Source organism: Gossypium hirsutum, chromosome A08 (genome assembly GCF_007990345.1).
Source record: "Gossypium hirsutum isolate 1008001.06 chromosome A08, Gossypium_hirsutum_v2.1, whole genome shotgun sequence".
NCBI lineage: Eukaryota > Viridiplantae > Streptophyta > Magnoliopsida > Malvales > Malvaceae > Gossypium > Gossypium hirsutum.
Genome location: NC_053431.1, coordinates 111,802,084 through 111,813,957, shown reverse-complemented (window position 1 = coordinate 111,813,957; position 11,874 = coordinate 111,802,084). Strand labels below are relative to the sequence as shown.

The 11,874-nt window shown below is 32.5% G+C and overlaps 2 protein-coding genes across 5 annotated transcripts; one reads left to right on the top strand and one right to left on the bottom strand.

Moving 5' to 3' along the window:
* Positions 1 to 276: 276 nt before the first annotated feature.
* Positions 277 to 4,425, top strand: LOC107920790 (protein PPP4R3C). 3 transcript variants are annotated; one of them, XM_016850638.2, is made up of 7 exons: positions 277 to 621; positions 1,898 to 1,947; positions 2,322 to 2,401; positions 2,762 to 2,821; positions 3,277 to 3,376; positions 3,481 to 3,558; positions 4,078 to 4,425. In XM_016850638.2, coding segments are annotated over exons 1-7 (453 nt in total). In that variant the 5' UTR covers positions 277 to 538; the 3' UTR covers positions 4,080 to 4,425. The 3 variants fall into 3 exon arrangements, 1 of the variants encoding a protein (XP_016706127.1); XR_005899761.1 differs by having other exon boundaries at positions 391 to 621; positions 3,246 to 3,376; XR_001690788.2 differs by lacking the exon at positions 4,078 to 4,425 and adding an exon at positions 2,897 to 2,989 and having other exon boundaries at positions 391 to 621; positions 3,481 to 3,559.
* Positions 4,426 to 7,981: 3,556 nt separating this feature from the next.
* Positions 7,982 to 10,220, bottom strand: LOC107920718 (uncharacterized). 2 transcript variants are annotated; one of them, XR_005899760.1, is made up of 4 exons: positions 9,514 to 10,100; positions 9,367 to 9,411; positions 8,690 to 9,266; positions 7,982 to 8,462 (listed from the first exon to the last, which is right to left on the bottom strand). XR_005899760.1 is itself a non-coding variant. In XM_016850551.2 (4 exons), exons 2-4 carry the CDS (start codon positions 9,776 to 9,778, stop codon positions 9,124 to 9,126), a joined length of 453 nt encoding a protein of 150 aa, XP_016706040.1. In that variant the 5' UTR covers positions 9,779 to 9,848; positions 10,082 to 10,220; the 3' UTR covers positions 8,565 to 9,123. The 2 variants fall into 2 exon arrangements, 1 of the variants encoding a protein (XP_016706040.1); XM_016850551.2 differs by lacking the exon at positions 7,982 to 8,462 and having other exon boundaries at positions 8,565 to 9,266; positions 9,514 to 9,848; positions 10,082 to 10,220.
* Positions 10,221 to 11,874: the final 1,654 nt, after the last annotated feature.

Sequence of the window (11,874 nt, the reverse complement as noted above, 5' to 3'; positions counted from 1 at the left end):
TTTAAGGTTTAGATTAATTAGTATTTTTTAATTTATATATTAAATTATCTCTTATATAATTATAAAAGAGATAATATTAATTTTAATATTTTAAAATTATAACAAATTATTTATTAAAAAATAAATAAATAAAAGCAACAGATTGATATAAACAGGTAATTATCTATTTTGGATAGGACCAAATTATAACAAATTAAATAAGGTCTTATTTTTATGCTTTAATGAGTTAGCGGCGCTAGCATATAAATGCCGCAATAGACCACCTTTAGCGGCGTTTTTTAAAAAACCGCCGCAAAAAAATTTAATTGAATTTAGACGTTCCCGTTTCAAGGAGTGAAATTAGCGGCGTTTTGTTATAAACGCCACAACTGTCTTTTTATTTTTTACCAAAACTCCATCGTTTTAGGTTCATCCAATTTATTCCAAGTGCTTCCGATAGCTGTTCTTCTTCCCCTTAACAAAATTTCCCCAATTCCCCCTCTTCTCCTTTAATCCCTAAATTTTCATCCCCAAGTTCCCAGCCCATTTGCCACCGAAGATGCCGACCGGACCACCTAGTGCATCGTGCTCGACTAACCCCTCTGCTGCGTCGCCGTCGGTCTCTACTGCCACAACCAATCGGTAAAAGGGCTCGATAGTTTTGTTTCTATTGTTGCTTCTAGGTCTGGAAAAGGGCTCCCAATTATCGTTATTACACCCTAATTATTTTTGTTCATTTAGTTGAAGAGTCTTTTCTTGTTCGTCTATCATCATCTTCCTCCTACCATCATCCCCTTCTCTCCCTCTCGCCTCTCTGCAAATCAGTTTCGTTTTCTTCTCTTTTCATCTCAAGTTCTCCTCGCTGTATGTATATTTTGCCTCGTTAGTAAGGCGTGATTCTCCCTTCACCTTTGATTTCTCCAAATTTTTTGTCCCTTTAGTTTCTCTCATCTCTCACATCAAATCAATGATGATGGGGTTGGAAGCAAAAGGATATAAGAAATGTTTTTTTTTTTTTAGTTGGGTTACTTAAGTCTTGGGAGTGGCCTTGTTTTTACTGTCTAGACTGTTTCTTATGTCTAACTTTAAGTTGGTGATGTTACCCTTTGTCCTGGGTTTGGTTTGGTTTTGTTATATTAGCAAATATTCCAATGATTTAGTTCCAATTTTGTGTGTTTAGTTTGTAAAATATACAGCTTTTGATATGGAGAACAAAACCATCATCTTTAGTAACTAACTTTTTATTCTCAAATCCGGCACCTTGACTCTGCACATTATCTTTGAAGGAGACTCGAGCAACCTCCTAATCCGTGGCTACATCACTCCCATTCGGCGAATCTTCTTCTCGTTGACACACTTTCTTTGTTACCCTGCCCAACTCTGTACTGAGATCGTTGGTGGTGGTAGTTCGCAATCTTAATCCTTGAGAGCATGCATTGTTCAATAATTATTAATAATTATTTTAAAGCATAATTTTTTTTTCCTTATGTATATATATTGAATATCAAAGAAAGGGAATGCTATTTAAATATTTTCTACATTTTTGGGTCAAATCATAAGAAAATCATATATTCTTACGAGTAGAATGGCTCAGATAGCAGCTTAAGGTCTTAACTTCATGTTGTGGGACTGTGCAGTGTTTTAATGATATCCTCTGATACACCAGACCAACACCATTTTCAGTCTCTGATGTTTGTTTCTTGAATTTTGTATGAGTCTTTGAATGCTATTTAACTCTTCTCTCCTTTTCTTTTGGTCAAATTATTTACGTATAAATTCAGAGAGTTAATTGTCATTGAATGATTTTGATCTCAAATTTTATATCATTTTTCTTACAGTTCACTGTTCTGGAAGTTTATGACATCAACCTTTATTTCCCTTTCATCACCCCTCTACTAATCCTTTTTCTCTATCACAGGGACCACATCTGTAATGTGCAACGAAATATACATTTCAGTTCTCTCAACAGTAAGTTTGTTTTTTTGGAAACCCTTGAAGTTAACTCTCCACTGAAGTTGATTAAACATTAGATCTGTGTAAATGGTTAACTCCCTTGGTCAATCTTGTCCAAACAAAGACTTAAGTTCTAGAAACTAGAAAATTTGTAAAGAGAATTAGTTTTGTTAATCAAATAATGTATTTGTCTTCTGCCTTAGATGTAGGCAGACCTTTATTAAACGGGCTTCTTTTGTTTAGTGGCCATATCTTCAGCCATGATGCACAGAATGATTGTTTTCTTAGAGTATGCAATGTATTTATATTAGGCATAGTATCGAACTTGTCATTGAGCAATTTTGAAATACCCTGATGAATAACAATTGTCTCATATATTATTATTGCAGGTGAAACATTTCACTCAATGAATAGTGAGTTGAGGGAGTTGCCAGCTGTGGAGCTTTCTACTCTCGCAATAATCCTCAAGGTTCTAATGAACAAGTCGTTTTCTGGATTACATTCTGTTTAAGTTTATTTTTGTTGCTTGGTGTGATTCCTGGAGTTCTTTCCTTTTCAAACATATTGGAAGTTTTCACTCAATGATTTTCTTCCTTATTTATTATTTGAAGTTGTTATTTATTTTATGCTAGTCTTGATTATAATTATTTCAGCTTATGTTATAATTACTTGTAATCTGGAGTAGGTTGTCTATTTTTGTTTTCTTTTAGTAGTTTCTATATTTTCTGTATGATCTGCTTATATTTTTTGGAAAGCTTCTTCAAATTAGTCTGCTCAGGTATACCTGTCTAAATATTTTTTTCATTTTGTTCATCAATTTTCCCTGCAGACTGTGACTGAGAGTGGCATTGCTGATCAGATGCGGCTGACAGAACTAATATTGAATGATGTATGCTTCTTTGAAAACCTTGCTTATGCGTTTTAATATCTTCTTTAATATCTTCTGTATATAGATCTTGTGCAGTTTAGTATTCGGTGGTTAACTGCCAGTCACTTAACCATTGATAATGTTGGTATTCAGCCACATTAAGTTATCAGTTGTGGCTGTGCTATCAAGGTAATAATTTGGTTTCCTCTGGCTTATCAACTCTCTGAGCTTTTGTGTTCTCAGTGATCTTCCATGTCATATGGGAGAAATATCAAACATGTTGCATATTTCTTCTACATGTAACTATGAGCTTTATTTCTTGGTTATTTTTAATTTTTTCCCTATGCTTTCTATTATTTGGTTTCCTGGTTTTCTTTGTTTCTGTTTCAAACTTATGGTTTAGTATCTGTCTTGACTTTCTATTGTGTTGATTCTAAATGTTCAGACGTGCTAAATTGAGTTTGATCTCAATGCAGCAAGATTTCTTCCAGAAGCTGATGGAGCTATTCAGAATTTGTGAAGACTTGGAAAATATGGATGGTCTTCACATGATATTTAAAATAGTCAAGGGGATAAGTTAGTACACTTTTTCGCTTAAATGCTCTTTTTCTTTATTAAGACGTGCTTGAATTTATGACTGATTCATGGATCCATGATTTATGTTATTGGTTATCTTACAGTTTTGCTCAATAGTGCTCAAATTTTTGAGAAAATATTTGGAGACGAATTGATCATGGATATTATTGGTTCTCTTGAATGTAAGTATATCACTATTTATTTACAGATATATTATCAGGGACTGTTGGTGGATTGAATTGAATGTTCAATTTGCAACTTCATTTGATTGTTTGGATGCGGGCTTATAGTTATAAGATTTTGTACAATTATTTTTTATGATAATAACCTTTTAATAACATTTTTTTCGTTTTATCACTCTTTGCACGTGTAGTTGCTCTATAAAATAGAATAAGAGAAATGTTATGTAAACATGCCATAGCCCTAAAATTGGATTTTCAATAGCGTTGATGATGCAAATTAATCATTATTCATTCCAATATATTTGAAGAAAGGAACATTTGTTTAGATAAAATATAGTATATATTCTCTGCTCCTATCTAATTTATCATCAATTTGCCTTCTCAATGACTGTTATTTTACCAAAATCTCCACTGATTGAATCATACCTTTGAAACATACGAGCTATAATTTATTGTGTAAGCTGATGGAGTTATCATAATATAGCTCTTTTATGTTTTGACTGGTGGCAAATGGAACAGGAAAAACCAACTACACTAGATTGCAGTCCAAGAACAATTTGCAGAAGGCACATAATGGCTGGCGCCTACCTCTACAAATGCATATGGGAGGCATTGCAGCAACAAATAAGAATGATATTGATCAACATGCAGTTGACACCGTATGTGCTCTGAATCCAAATTCAGGTGTGAGTTTCAGATATTTTATGTGCAAAAAAGTATTAGAGTGCCTTATGTTTGTATGTTAGTTAAGCAGATTATAGTTAGAACCTGCAGTAGGATTGATCAAAAACTACACCCAGTTTTGTAATAGTCTACTTGTATATTTGCATATATTTAATAATAATCTCGTGTCAACTAATTATTCTATTTTTTTATTTAATTGTTTTGTTTTCAACATTTTTTTTATTTGAGTTGAAAGAAGAAAAACATGAATTGTAATTTTGACTTAGAAAAGAGAATATTCATTACCAGCTTAAATAATCAATGTTGATATTTCACATGGGAATGGATACTCAAATCTTATATTTTACATGGTTATGATTTAAGTCCTTATTTCATTTAAGTAACTTCATTATAATATCTTATTTTATTGATATTTTTATATTTAATCTAGTTTTTATTATTTATTTTAGTTTTGATTCTAAATTTTTATTTTTATTTTAATATTTAAGATAATTTGAGTTCTAACTTTTGGATTTTAATTGTGTTATTAATTTATTATTTTAAATTCTAAATTTAAATTCATTAATTTTTGTATTTAGTTTTAAAGTTAAAATTTTAATAGAAAATTTAATTTGATAATGAATTTTAATAGAAAATTTTTATATTTATATCATGGACATTATTTTTATATTTTTCATGACTTTTATAATATTTTATAATTTTTTTTGAATTTATGACATTTAGCGGCATTTGTGGGAAAAGCGCCGCTAAAGGCCATGACATTTAGCGGCGTTTGTAGGAAAAGCGCCGTTAAAGGCCATGACCTTTAGCGGCGTTTGTGAGAAAAGCGCCGCTAAAGGCCATGACATTTAGCGGCATTTGTGGGAAAAGCGCCGCTAAAGGCCATGACCTTTAGTTTTGTGGCGCCATTTATAGCGGCGTTTTTTGTGGCGCTTGTAAAAGCGCCGCTAAAGGCTTAAAAAAACGCCGTTAAAAGTCAGTTTTGCTGTAGTGGGTCCAAGTTTTAAATAGTATAAGTATTGTATTCGATGTATCCCAAATATTGGTGTTCCTCTATAAGGGCATAGATTCGAACCCCACCAAGGCTAAAATGATAAAACATTTCTTTGGTGGACCTTAGGCGCTCTCGATAAACTACATGAATCTCTTTGGGCTCTCCTCAGAGTTGGGAGAAAAAATCTCAAAGCTAAAATTGAGTATAATATTTCCACTATTCGAGGTCTGGATTGGCTGTTCAAGGATGGTGTGTTCCAACCATGCTTATTGTAAACCTAAACCTTGTCCACTGGGCCACAACATTTGTGTTGACGGTATCTGCAGCTGCCAACACTAACATCTCCCTTCCAATGGAAGACCTTACTCACTGACCCTCGGCATTGAAATGCTTAAAAAATTTAGTCTCTTCAACAACATTACCAAGTCTAAATAAAAGATCCCTTTCACCATTATATATGTACTATGTATTTCTCTACTTTCTCTTCAAGCTCCAAAATTTCACTTTTCCGAATCAATACAGTAGAAGTATTTGCCCAATTGTTTGGTAAGGTATCCTTGAAGAATTAATGATCAATCTTAGGTGAGCTTATATCCATATCCCTTACATCTGGTGGCTCCTCTGGTTACCCAACCACTCCCACCGGTCATTAGGGGAAAAAGAAAGGAACTTGAGGAAAGCTATTGCAAAAAATTTTAGCCGGAAAAAGGAAACTCAAAAACTATAAGGACCACCAACCAAATATTACCAGCTACAAGCAACTACCATTTCTGATTTCTATAAACAAATAGTGGTTACCAAACATTGGCATCTCAAGACTATGAATTCCAAATGGAAGAAAGATTTGCATATTTGGACTTAATTGATTGCATGCATACCGCTATGGAAGTTTATCTAAGTCCCAAAATAAGGATAAATATATTTCCAAAACAAAACGATTCTAATCCCACAAAGTTTAATAATGGATCAAAACTTATTCGGATTAATTAGCATTCCTTGTTCTTATTAGTAATTTCATACTCTCTCAATCAAACCCACAAAAGCACGTGGTTTCATCACTAGTGATTTAATTTGATGGATGACTTGAAACCAAAAAGAGCAATGAAATTAATAGGTTGTTAAGTTTGCCTTTCTCTAACTTACCAACTCATGCATTAATATAAAGTTGTTATTCTCAAATTAGAAGAAAATTAAAAGAATGATGAGATAATAAAAATTAAGTGGTGCTATGGATTTCCATTATTAATAATTTTCAATTTTTAAACAATATATTTATTTCTAAAAAATAAAATTCAAATTCAAATTTAAAAATTCAAATTCGCATGACTAGTAAATTCAATCTGTCTTGTTTTTCTCGGCTTTTAAGTTTAGTCTTAGGCCTAGTTTAGAAATACTTCTCAAAAACACTTTTGAAATAAAAAAATTCTTAAATAAGCTATTTTTTTAGAAAAAAAAATTGTTTCTCCCATTACAAAAATTAGCTCAAAATCACTTTTTCTAGAAGCCGAAAACTTTAGTTTCTCCCCCAAAAATTTTTTTTTTTCAAAAATACTTTTGAGAAACATTATTAAATTAGGCCTTAAGCTTTTTTAACAACGATGACGGTGGGGGAGGACAATAGAGCGTATGCAAACAGCTAGAGATTAAATAATCAATGAATATATTTGATAACTACCTCTATGATAGAGACATGATTAAATTAGTTCCTATATTATTAAATGAATGACTTTAACTATTATATTATTAAAAAATTTAAATAAAGTCAAATTGAAATATAATGAAAAATTGCCATTTAAAAAATATCATTTATAGAGTTGATAGTTTTAAAATTTTTATGGTTCTGTAAATAAAATTTTTTGTTTAAAATTGTATTGAAATTAAAAAATAATTTTCAACATATTTTTTATACAATAAATATTAATTTTATTACAATTTAAATATATATTTTTAATAATATAATAGTTAAATTAATCTATTTAATAATAGAATAACTAAATTCTCCAGGAAACTTAAGCTTAATTAATCCTACCAACAAGAAAAACAACAAAAAGTCAAAACAACCTGTAAAAAAGATAATATATCGAGTCACGAGACCAAGACTTTATAGTCCACTGATGCAGGGCCTGGCGGATCCCACTAGCATCCTCTCCGCACTACATTGTTTTCAGAGCATTTATCATTACCTACATCCCACTATTTTAAAGTCACTGTGAAGAAAAATATCAATTATGTGATATAACGCACAATTTTTATGATACGATCTAATAGTCTCACTTTATTTATCGTTGTCTCAATAATTGTATTTAAATAAATATGTGATGCAAAATTTATTGGATACTATCCCTTATTCAGCAATCATGATTCAATTATGATTTTATAAAAATAAATTTTATCATTATTTTGAAATGATGAAAAAAAAAACTGTAAAAATAGATTCAACTATCTAAATTGGATGCCATTTTACAACCAGCATGGGACAATCCATATATGTTGTATCTTTAAAAGAAATTTTAAAAAAAGAAAAAGAAATTGTTATAGCTGCATTTGGATTGAAAGAAAAGATTCGAAATGACTACCTTAAATTTTTCCTATAGAATTAATTGTCCAGTCAAGTTGAACTTAAGATGACGATTAAGGTTGCAAGTTTTTGATGTCTAGTCAACAAGACAAAACTAGTGGTGTTCTTGTTTAGTTTACTTTGATGTAAATTTTTCTTCAATTTATCATAAAAAAATAAAATAAATATTAAAAATTCGACTTAAAAGCCCTTATCCAAACCAATATTTTTAAGAGCAAAGAAATTGAAAGTTTGACGACATATAAGAGAAAAATGTGATAACTTGGTTTTTGGTGTTATATGATGATTGTGGGAGGCTAGGTAACTAAAGTTGGGGGGGGCCCAAATGCGAAAGGTGAGGTGAGGATGGGGACAAAGAACCAAATAAATTATCAAACCTCTACGTAGGAAGGGTACACCTGGTTTTGCGTCATATGTAGGGGCGGCACGTGGTCATCACCATCGAGCATGCGTCTCATCTTAATCTTTCATCTCATTATTCCTCCCGTCTTTTTTTTCTTTCTAGCCCAGAAAGGGTGAAGTGGAAAAGGGGAGGGAATACAAGGTGGTTTGAACCAATTGGACTCACCCACCCGCGTCCGTGACAACCGACAATTTCTCTACCTTATTAATGACGTCGCAATTGCATCGCTATCGCTTCCAAACAATCTTCAACCCAGTTAAGACAACACGCTCTCTCAGTACAATTATTTCAAAAATGTTTATGAACACATTGAAATATTAGGAAAAGAAAACAAAGGAACTTAAATATCGTCAATAACCCAAGCAATTCTGAAATTATAACACTTATCACCCATTTAATTACACACATGGCTTTGAGTATGTTCACAGAAAAAAAAATGCAATCAAATCAAGAATAAGATTATCAGTATCACCGTTTGAGCAATCAATATGCTATGCACTATGACGCTCCTTATTCCCAGCTGGATCCCAAACTCCTGCCGCTCACTCCGGCCGCCTCTATCGCTAACTCGCGCCTTCCATCGCGCACTTTAGCTTATTTGATTTCTTTAATCTGAAAATACTTTTTCAAAGCAACCCTCATGTAATTTATTTCAAGAAAATAATAATAATAATAAAATAACTGAACAAGGGCCACCACGCAGCGCCAGCTAAGCTAGTTGCTTCACAACCTAAGAATTTAACATGCAATTTAATTTTACACGATAGACAAAACAATTTTTTTGCACAAAATGCTCGCAAGTGCAAGTGTGACCGACACGTGTGGGCTTATGGTCTGCTTGACAAGGCGGCCATGAACGAGCGACGGGGGAGAGATAGAGAGAAGGATAAACCGAGAGACGGCTGCCTAGAAATCAGCTATTTTCCTGTGGAGGCGAGATTTTGAGACGTTTTTATCAAGTTCTTGCAAGTTCTTTAGGCTTCGAATCCCCAAAACATCGCCTCTCCGAGAATCAATAAAATGGTCAACATGGCCGATTGCAGTTGAGTCTGCAAAAAACGAGAGCACAAAAGGAGATAACAAGAATAAAAACCGCAAATTTCAAAAAAAAAAATAGAAAAAGGAAGGTGAATTCAAGCTGCATTATACCTGAATGCTTTGAGGGATGCTTAAATCCATTAAATTCAGCCAAATCTGAAACAAATAAATCCAAAAGAACAAACTGTGAATATTAAACCTGAATAACCTCGCTTGTCAACTTTATCCGTACGTTGATTGACACCGAAAAAAGCATACCAGATTGTGAAGGACTGTGAGAATTTAGATAAAGAATGAGGAAGCAAAGGAGAGTGAGAAGAGGAATTAAGTGAATGAACTTCTCAGGCTTAGGAGGCGATGTCAACGACGACGTTGGAGAGAAGGACAATCGACGAGGCCTGATGTCTTTGCTGTCATCATCATCGATGATTACTTGGCGTTTCTGATCTTCGGAGACGGAACTCTCTTCTCCGCCATGGATGCGAAGTTTGGAGCTTGGCGAACCTAAGGATTGTCTCTGCATGCTCTAAACAGAAAAGCGGAGAAAGAGACAAAGGTTGGTTACTGGTTAGTGAAAATGAGGATTAGTTGAGGGCAGGGATTTAAATTGCGGTCGCGGTTGCGTTTTCGGTCGCGTCGCATTTGTCGCGGTCGCGGACATAACGGACGCTATTGCGGTCACTGCGGGTATCGCGGTCGTGAATTTTACATTACTTATTGTGTATTGCGGGTATAGCGGGTTTCGACAGTAACGGTTTCGGACGGTGCCGTTACCGCTATATAACGGCCGCTATTTCGGTAACGGACCGCTATTTAAATCCCTGAGGGTTTGAGTATCTTCTTTAAGGGATAGGCGACTTGGTCTTTTACTTCGCTGTTTAGTAGTGTAGCAGTCTTACCACTTAAGCATTAATAAGATATTGATTTGAGCGCTCTTTTTGTTGTGTTGAGGGGAGCTTATTGCCTTTTCTAAAATATGGGTAGTAGAATTATTCGTTTCACCAATTGTGGACCTTACTCTTTATTCTAATCAATTATGTACAAATCTTTATCATCTTTCATCTTTTTGTCTATTTAAATTATATAAATTTCTTCAACTTACTTTTTTTTTTAAATGAATTTTTACATTTTCAGTACATTTCTTTAGATTTTATTTTACATTATACTTAAATAAATCATTTTTTAAATTTTATATCTAAATAATTTTTACTTATGTCTATAACATATTGATTTAATGAAAATATTAAAGCAATTTTAAATTTGAGTATTTTTATGCAAATTATGTATGAATTTTACTTCAAATTTTATTTTGATTTAATAGTATTATGTGTGAGCTCAGGCAAGATATACTTTAATTTTCTGATTATATTCACTAGATTATATTTATAATTCTACTCATTAAAACTTAACATGGTTTAAAATATAGGTGATTGTATCTTAAACATCTCTCTATTATAAGTATTTCATCAATTTAGTCTTTCTATTGTACTAATAAAAAAATTAAACAATATCAAATTAAAATATTTACTATTAAAAAAATATTATTTACCACTTAATAATGTTGATGTTTTTGGAATTTTTTTATAGTTTTGTAAATAAAAAATTTTGTTTAAAATTGAATTGCAAATTGAAAAAAAAATTCAAGATACTTTTTATACAATAAATATTAAATCTGTTACAATTTAAATAGGGGTAGACCTAGGGGCTAGCAGGGCCTGGTCCTCTAAAATGGAAAAATTTTCTATTTTAACCTTTTAAAATTTTAAATTAATAAAGAAAAATTTACACTTTATGTTAAATATGACTCCTATTTTCAGTCAAATTTGAGAAATAATATTTCAGTTAAATTCTGTTTACTTGTTTCAATCAAACACGGATTAGTTTAGATTATTTTATTATTATTTGACTTATGAATTTAGCCTATAAATAGACTCTTTTACACCCTTAGAATTGACACCCATTAGAGATTAGAACTCATAACACATTTAGAGAATTTTGTGTTTACGTTTTGTGGGTTCTTTGTTTTCGGGTTTTTGGGGTTTAGTTTTTATCTCCATCTTTTGTACGCTTCGTTCTTTTGCCATTATAGTAAAATTATCTTTGCTCGTGGTTTTTTATCCTCTTTGGAGGGGTTTTTCCACGTTAAATTTGTGTGTTCAATTTCTCAATTTATTCTGTTATTTTCTTGTTCGTTACTTAATCAGGTTAAAATCCTAACAAGTGGTATCAGAGCTAATCCAATTTTCATAAATCAGCCCGTTCTGAGATGGCAACAACAAGGTTTGAAATTGAGAAGTTCGATGGTGAGACAAATTTCAATCTGTGGCAAGTTTGGATGATGGCAATTCTAGTTCAATCAGGCTTGAAAAAGGTTGTTATCGGGAAAAAGCCTGAGAATCTAAATAAAACAAAATGGGAAGAGTTTGATGAAAAGGCTTTATCTGCAATCCAGTTGTGCCTCACGAATACGGTATTACAGGAGGTATTGATGGAGAAAACCTCATCTGCCTTGTGGAAAAGGTTAGAAACTCTTTATGCGACTAAGTCTCTGGCTAACCGTTTAATGTTGAAACAACGCCTATTTACGTTTCGCATGAACGAAGGTGAGCTTTTTAGAGA

Coding starts and splice junctions, on each gene's coding strand:
- LOC107920790 (XM_016850638.2), top strand. CDS start 539: ATGCCGACCGGACCACCTAGTGCATCGTGCTCGACTAACCCCTCTGCT. Junction 622..1,897: donor TCTACTGCCACAACCAATCG/GTAAAAGGGCTC, acceptor TCTCTATCACAG/GGACCACATCTGTAATGTGC. Junction 2,822..3,276: donor CAGAACTAATATTGAATGAT/GTATGCTTCTTT, acceptor ATCTCAATGCAG/CAAGATTTCTTCCAGAAGCT.
- LOC107920718 (XM_016850551.2), bottom strand. CDS start 9,778: ATGCAGAGACAATCCTTAGGTTCGCCAAGCTCCAAACTTCGCATCCAT. Junction 9,412..9,513: donor TCACAGTCCTTCACAATCTG/GTATGCTTTTTT, acceptor TATTTGTTTCAG/ATTTGGCTGAATTTAATGGA. Junction 9,267..9,366: donor GCATCCCTCAAAGCATTCAG/GTATAATGCAGC, acceptor CGTTTTTTGCAG/ACTCAACTGCAATCGGCCAT.